The sequence below is a fragment of the Oncorhynchus keta genome, chromosome 21 (genome assembly GCF_023373465.1).
Source record: "Oncorhynchus keta strain PuntledgeMale-10-30-2019 chromosome 21, Oket_V2, whole genome shotgun sequence".
Classification (NCBI taxonomy): Eukaryota; Metazoa; Chordata; class Actinopteri; order Salmoniformes; family Salmonidae; genus Oncorhynchus; species Oncorhynchus keta.
Genome location: NC_068441.1, coordinates 59130859 through 59139172, shown reverse-complemented (window position 1 = coordinate 59139172; position 8314 = coordinate 59130859). Strand labels below are relative to the sequence as shown.

The window sequence follows — 8314 nt, the reverse complement described above, 5'->3', positions numbered from 1 at the left end:
TAATAAACACAGTAACATTATAGATCCCCATATCAGACCATTATAGTAGTTAACTAATAAACACAGTGACATTATAGATCCCCATATCAGGCCATTATAGTAGTTAACTAATAAACACAGTGACATTATAGATCCCCATATCAGGCCATTATAGTAGTTAACTAATAAACACAGTAACATTATAGATCCCCATATCAGGCCATTATAGTAGTTAACCAATAAACACAGTAACATTATAGATCCCCATATCAGGCCATTATAGTAGTTAACTAATAAACACAGTAACATTATAGATCCCCATATCAGGCCATTATAGTAGTTAACCAATAAACACAGTGACATTATAGATCCCCATATCAGACCATTATAGTAGTTAACTAATAAACACAGTGACATTATAGATCCCCATATCAGGCCATTATAGTAGTTAACTAATAAACACAGTGACATTATAGATCCCCCATATCAGGCCATTATAGTAGTTAACTAATAAACACAGTGACATTATAGATCCCCATATCAGGCCATTATAGTAGTTGAGGCAGAGAGCGTTTAAATGCAGAGGTGGTTGGAGGCAGGTTTTGATGAAGTCGTCCTAACCCACTGGGAACACACTGGTTGAATCCACGTTGTTTACGTCTATGCCCAGTGGGAATGACCTTTTTATACAGTACAATGTTTTCTCATGTCTCAGTCAGGTGTTTTTGGTGTATTATTTAAGATGAGGACAAAAATGACAGTATTGCTTTAAAAGGACAATTCCTGTGACCAGCTAGTTTACATTACGAAGGAAAGAGCATTTACAGTTGCATTTTAATCTAAGCAATTTACTAATTAACATATCGAGTTCTGCATTTTGTCGGGGTGCATCCCAAATAGCACCCTATTCCCTATATAGTGCACTACTTCTGACTAGAGCCCTATTCCCTATATAGTGCACTACTTCTGACTAGAGCCCTATTCCCTATATAGTGCACTACTTCTGACTAGAGCCCTATTCCCTATATAGTGCACTACTTCTGACTAGAGCCCACGGCACAATATAGGGAATAGGACTCTGGTCTAACGTAGTGCACTATATAGGGAATAGGGCCCTGGTCTAAAGTAGTGCACTATATAGGGAATAGGACTCTGGTCTAACGTAGTGCACTATATAGGGAATAGGACTCTGGTCTAACGTAGTGCACTATATAGGGAATAGGACTCTGGTCTAACGTAGTGCACTATATAGGGAATAGGACTCTGGTCTAACGTAGTGCACTATATAGGCAATAGGACTCTGTTCTAACGTAGTGCACTATATAGGGAATAGGGCTCTGGTCTAAAGTAGTGTACTATGTAGGCAAAAGGGTGCTATTTGGGACATCCTGTTTCATCATGTTTTTCTAATCAAGTGAGAAGTTCAATAAATAAGACATTGGTTAGTTTTAGACAGTGAAAATATATTTTGGTTCAAATTAAATCAAGTTTTTATTTTTTTTCCTCTTCTTCAGCTGAGCAAAGCAGAAGTTCAATTCTTCACTGAAGTAAAATAACATTTACATTCATTTCATCAGGATTCCCTTTCCAGTCAATGCTGACAAAAACCAACGTACCAACCAACACCCTATTCCCTCTATAGTGCACAACATACTTTTGACAATGACCCATTGGGCTCTGGTCTAAAGTAGTGCACTATAATAGGGAATAGGGCCCTGGTCTAAAGTAGTGCACTATATAGGGAATAGGGTCCTGGTCTAAAGTAGTGCACTATGTAGGGAATAGGGCCCTGGTCTAAAGTAGTGCACTATGTAGGGAAAAGGGCCCTGGTCTAAAGTAGTGTACTATAATAGGGAATAGGGCTCTGGTCTAAAGTAGTGCACTATATAGGGAATAGGGTCCTGGTCTAAAGTAGTGCACTATATATAGGGAATAGGGCCCTGGTCTAAAGTAGTGTACTATATAGGGAAAAAGGCCTTGGTCTAAAGTAGTGCACTATATATAGGGAATAGGGCCCTGGTCTAAAGTAGTGCACTATATAGGGAATAGGGTCCTGGTCTAAAGTAGTGCTCTATATATAGGGAATAGGGCCCTGGTCTAAAGTAGTGCACTATATAGGGAATAGGGTCCTGGTCTAAAGTAGTGCACTATATATAGGGAATAGGGTGCTATTTGGGACTACCATCCGTTTCCACAGCAACACCTACAGTAGTAGATGGATGAGATCAGAACACTAAAGTCATGTAGCTGAAACATCACCTGGCACATTAACACAGTATGGCAGTTTTACATTTAAAAAAAATAACAGGAAGAAATAGCTAAAAACAAACAAAAACAAACCTTGATGCTGAAATCACATCACGTTGTCATACAACATCATAATTATTTCATCTAAAGCTTGGTAACAGTAGGGAACGCAGCGCAGCAGCAGCAGCATCGTCCGGTAGCTAGTCAGGACAGAGCTTCATGGAAAACTCCACCTAAAAACTATCTTTTGGTATTTGTTTCATTAGTCCAATGTTGACATAGTCCCAAACGGTTTTGCTTGTCAGCAATCAAGTTTCCAAGATATATAACTTTCAAAATACAGAAATCATCCCCATATGACGCATTTTGAAAGTTACATAACTTAAAAACTTGATTGCTGACAAGCAAAACAGTTTGGGACTATGTCAACACTGGACTAATGAAACAAATACCAAAAGATAGTTTTTGGTGGAGTTTTCCTTTAACGTTGGGCCAGGAGAGAGAAAGAAGGGGAGGAGAGGCGGGAGGAGGTTAGCTGGTCAAAACAGACCTGGGTTAAACTAGAAGTAAAGAACGGGGGGGGGGGAAGAGGTCCAAGGGAACATCAGGAGGAGTGGTTGGTCGACTCCATCTCCTCCTCGGCACTGTCTCTCAACTGATGCAGGATGGGAGTCAGGGTGGCCATCAGTGTCTGGTGTAGAACATGGTCACTCTCTGAGGAGATCTGGGAGATAAGACATAGAACATGGTCACACTGTAGAAACTATTACACTCAACGGAACGACTTGATTAGTGTAGTGTCAACAACGCAGCCACTGCCAGCTAGCCTACTTCAGCAGTACTGTATCATTTTAATCATTTTAGTCAATAAGATTCTTGCTACGTAAGCTTAACTTTCTGAACATTCGAGACGTGTAGTCCACTTGTCATTCCAATCTCCTTTGCATTAGCGTAGTCTCTTCTGTAGCCTGTCAACTATGTGTCTGTCTATCCCTGTTCTCTCCTCTCTGCACAGACCATACAAACGCTCCACACCGCGTGGCCGCGGCCACCCTAATCTGGTGGTCCCAGCGCGCACGACCCACGTGGAGTTCCAGGTCTCCGGTAGCCTCTGGAACTGCCGATCTGCGGCCAACAAGGCAGAGTTCATCTCAGCCTATGCCTCCCTCCAGTCCCTCGACTTCTTGGCACTGACGGAAACATGGATCACCACAGATAACACTGCCACTCCTACTGCTCTCTCTTCGTCCGCCCATGTGTTCTCGCACACCCCGAGAGCTTCTGGTCAGCGGGGTGGTGGCACCGGGATCCTCATCTCTCCCAAGTGGCCTCCTTTGAATTCCATGCTGTCACAGTTACCAGCCCTTTCAAGCTTAACATCCTTATCATTTATCGCCCTCCAGGTTCCCTCGGAGAGTTCATCAATGAGCTTGATGCCTTGATAAGCTCCTTTCCTGAGGATGGCTCACCTCTCACAGTTCTGGGCGACTTTAACCTCCCCACGTCTACCTTTGACTCATTCCTCTCTGCCTCCTTCTTTCCACTCCTCTCCTCTTTTGACCTCACCCTCTCACCTTCCCCCCTACTCACAAGGCAGGCAATACGCTCGACCTCATCTTTACTAGATGCTGTTCTTCCACTAACCTCATTGCAACTCCCCTCCAAGTCTCCGACCACTACCTTGTATCCTTTTCCCTCTCGCTCTCATCCAACACTTCCCACACTGCCCCTACTCGCATGGTATCGCGCCGTCCCAACCTTCGCTCTCTCTCCCCCGCTACTCTCTCCTCTTCCATCCTATCATCTCTTCCCTCTGCTCAAACCTTCTCCAACCTATCTCCTGATTCTGCCTCCTCAACCCTCCTCTCCTCCCTTTCTGCATCCTTTGACTCTCTATGCCCCCTATCCTCCAGGACGGCTCGGTCCTCCCCTCCCGCTCCGTGGCTCGACGACTCATTGCGAGCTCACAGAACAGGGCTCCGGGCAGCCGAGCGGAAATGGAGGAAAACTCGCCTCCTTGCGGACCTGGCATCCTTTCGCTCCCTCCTCTCTACATTTTCCTCTTCTGTCTCTGCTGCTCAAGCCACTTTCTACCACTCTAAATTCCAAGCTTCTGCCTCTAACCCTAGGAAGCTCTTTGCCACCTTCTCCTCCCTCCTGAATCCTCCTCCCCTCCCCCTCTCTGCAGATGACTTTGTCAACCATTTTGAAAAGAAGGTCTACGACATCCGATCCTCGTTTGCTAAGTCAAACGACACCGCTGGTTCTGCTCACACTGCCCTACCCTGTGCTCTGACCTCTTTCTCCCCTCTCTCTCCAGATGAAATCTTGCGTCTTGTGACGGCCGGCCGCCCAACAACCTGCCCGCTTGACCCTATCCCCTCCTCTCTTCTCCAGACCATTTCCGGAGACCTTCTCCCTTACCTCACCTCGCTCATCAACTCATCCCTGACCGCTGGCTACGTCCCTTCCGTCTTCAAGAGAGCGAGAGTTGCACCCCTTCTGAAAAAACCTACACTCGATCCCTCCGATGTCAACAACTACAGACCAGTATCCCTTCTTTCTTTTCTCTCCAAAACTCTTGAACGTGCCGTCCTTGGCCAGCTCTCCCGCTATCTCTCTCAGAATGACCTTCTTGATCCAAATCAGTCAGGTTTCAAGACTAGTCATTCAACTGAGACTGCTCTTCTCTGTATCACGGAGGCGCTCCGCACCGCTAAAGCTAACTCTCTCTCCTCTGCTCTCATCCTTCTAGACCTATCGGCTGCCTTCGATACTGTGAACCATCAGATCCTCCTCTCCACCCTCTCCGAGTTGGGCATCTCCGGCGCGGCCCACGCTTGGATTGCGTCCTACCTGACAGGTCGCTCCTACCAGGTGGCGTGGCGAGAATCTGTCTCCTCACCACGCGCTCTCACCACTGGTGTCCCCCAGGGCTCTGTTCTAGGCCCTCTCCTATTCTCGCTATACACCAAGTCACTTGGCTCTGTCATAACCTCACATGGTCTCTCCTATCATTGCTATGCAGACGACACACAATTAATCTTCTCCTTTCCCCCTTCTGATGACCAGGTGGCGAATCGCATCTCTGCATGTCTGGCAGACATATCAGTGTGGATGACGGATCACCACCTCAAGCTGAACCTCGGCAAGACGGAGCTGCTCTTCCTCCCGGGGAAGGACTGCCCGTTCCATGATCTCGCCATCACGGTTGACAACTCCATTGTGTCCTCCTCCCAGAGCGCTAAGAACCTTGGCGTGATCCTGGACAACACCCTGTCGTTCTCAACTAACATCAAGGCGGTGGCCCGTTCCTGTAGGTTCATGCTCTACAACATCCGCAGAGTACGACCCTGCCTCACACAGGAAGCGGCGCAGGTCCTAATCCAGGCACTTGTCATCTCCCGTCTGGATTACTGCAACTCGCTGTTGGCTGGGCTCCCTGCCTGTGCCATTAAACCCTACAACTCATCCAGAACGCCGCAGCCCGTCTGGTGTTCAACCTTCCCAAGTTCTCTCACGTCACCCCGCTCCTCCGCTCTCTCCACTGGCTTCCAGTTGAAGCTCGCATCCGCTACAAGACCATGGTGCTTGCCTACGGAGCTGTGAGGGGAACGGCACCTCAGTACCTCCAGGCTCTGATCAGGCCCTACACCCAAACAAGGGCACTGCGTTCATCCACCTCTGGCCTGCTCGCCTCCCTACCACTGAGGAAGTACAGTTCCCGCTCAGCCCAGTCAAAACTGTTCGCTGCTCTGGCCCCCAATGGTGGAACAAACTCCCTCACGATGCCAGGACAGCGGAGTCAATCACCACCTTCCGGAGACACCTGAAACCCCACCTCTTTAAGGAATACCTAGGATAGGATAAGTAATCCTTCTCACCCCCCTTTTTAAGATTTAGATGCACTATTGTAAAGTGACTGTTCCACTGGATGTCATAAGGTGAATGCACCAATTTGTAAGTCGCTCTGGATAAGAGCGTCTGCTAAATGACTTAAATGTAAAATGTAAATAAGACATAGAACATGGTCACCCTGAGGAGATCTGGAGATAAGACATAGAACATGGTCACTCTGAGGAGATCTGGGGGATAAGACATAGAACATGGTCACTCTGAGGAGATCTGGGAGATAAGACATAGAACATGGTCACTCTGAGGAGATCTGATGGATAAGACATAGAACATGGTCACTCTGAGGAGATCTGGTGGATAAGACATAGAACATGGTCACTCTGAGGAGATCTGGGAGATAAGACATAGAACATGGTCACTCTCTGAGGAGATCTGGGAGATAAGACATAGAACATGGTCACTCTCTGAGGAGATCTGGGAGATAAGACATAGAACATGGTCACTCTCTGAGGAGATCTGGGAGATAAGACATAGAACATGGTCACTCTCTGAGGAGATCTGGGAGATAAGACATAGAACATGGTCACTCTCTGAGGAGATCTGGGAGATAAGACATAGAACATGGTCACTCTCTGAGGAGATCTGGGAGATAAGACATAGAACATGGTCACTCTCTGAGGAGATCTGATGGATAAGACATAGAACATGGTCACTCTGAGGAGATCTGGGAGATAAGACATAGAACATGGTCACTCTCTGAGGAGATCTGGGAGATAAGACATAGAACATGGTCACTCTCTGAGGAGATCTGATGGATAAGACATAGAACATGGTCACTCTCTGAGGAGATCTGGGAGATAAGACATAGAACATGGTCACTCTGAGGAGATCTGGGAGATAAGACATAGAACATGGTCACTCTCTGAGGAGATCTGGGAGATAAGACATAGAACATGGTCACTCTCTGAGGAGATCTGGGAGATAAGACATAGAACATGGTCACTCTGAGGAGATCTGGGAGATAAGACATAGAACATGGTCACTCTCTGAGGAGATCTGGGAGATAAGACATAGAACATGGTCACTCTCTGAGGAGATCTGGGAGATAAGACATAGAACATGGTCACTCTGAGGAGATCTGGGAGATAAGACATAGAACATGGTCACTCTGAGAGGAGATCTGGGAGATAAGACATAGAACATGGTCACTCTCTGAGGAGATCTGATGGATAAGACATAGAACATGGTCACTCTCTGAGGAGATCTGGGAGATAAGACATAGAACATGGTCACTCTCTGAGGAGATCTGATGGATAAGACATAGAACATGGTCACTCTCTGAGGAGATCTGGGAGATAAGACATAGAACATGGTCACTCTGAGGAGATAAGACATAGAACATGGTCACTCTCTGAGGAGATCTGGTGGATAAGACATAGAACATGGTCACTCTGAGGAGATCTGATGGATAAGACATAGAACATGGTCACTCTGAGGAGATCTGGGAGATAAGACATAGAACATGGTCACTCTCTGAGGAGATCTGGGAGATAAGACATAGAACATGGTCACTCTGAGGAGATCTGATGGATAAGACATAGAACATGGTCACTCTGAGGAGATCTGGGAGATAAGACATAGAACATGGTCACTCTGAGGAGATCTGATGGATAAGACATAGAACATGGTCACTCTGAGGAGATCTGGGAGATAAGACATAGAACATGGTCACTCTCTGAGGAGATCTGGGAGATAAGACATACAGAACATGGTCACTCTGAGGAGATCTGGGAGATAAGACATAGAACATGGTCACTCTCTGAGGAGATCTGGGAGATAAGACATAGAACATGGTCACTCTCTGAGGAGATCTGGGAGATAAGACATAGAACATGGTCACTCTCTGAGGAGATCTGGGAGATAAGACATAGAACATGGTCACTGAGGAGATCTGGGAGATAAGACATAGAACATGGTCACTCTCTGAGGAGATCTGGTGGATAAGACATAGAACATGGTCACTGAGGAGATCTGGGAGATAAGACATAGAACATGGTCACTCTCTGAGGAGATCTGGGAGATAAGACATAGAACATGGTCACTCTCTGAGGAGATCTGGGAGATAAGACATAGAACATGGTCACTCTGAGGAGATCTGGGAGATAAGACATAGAACATGGTCACTCTGAGGAGATCTGGTGGATAAGACATAGAACATGGTCACTCTGAGGAG

General features: G+C 46.4%; 1 protein-coding gene across 48 annotated transcripts in view; it reads right to left on the bottom strand.

Moving 5' to 3' along the window:
- Positions 1 to 519: 519 nt before the first annotated feature.
- The window catches only part of LOC118380773 (protein tyrosine phosphatase domain-containing protein 1-like), a 165124-nt gene continuing 157329 nt past the window's right edge, over positions 520 to 8314 (bottom strand). For all 48 annotated transcript variants that reach the window (XM_052474515.1, XM_052474527.1, XM_052474531.1 and 45 more), the window contains one exon: positions 520 to 2950. In XM_052474515.1, the coding sequence (XP_052330475.1) occupies positions 2831 to 2950 (120 nt within the window). In that variant the 3' untranslated portion in view covers positions 520 to 2830. The remainder of the gene's footprint in view (positions 2951 to 8314) is intronic.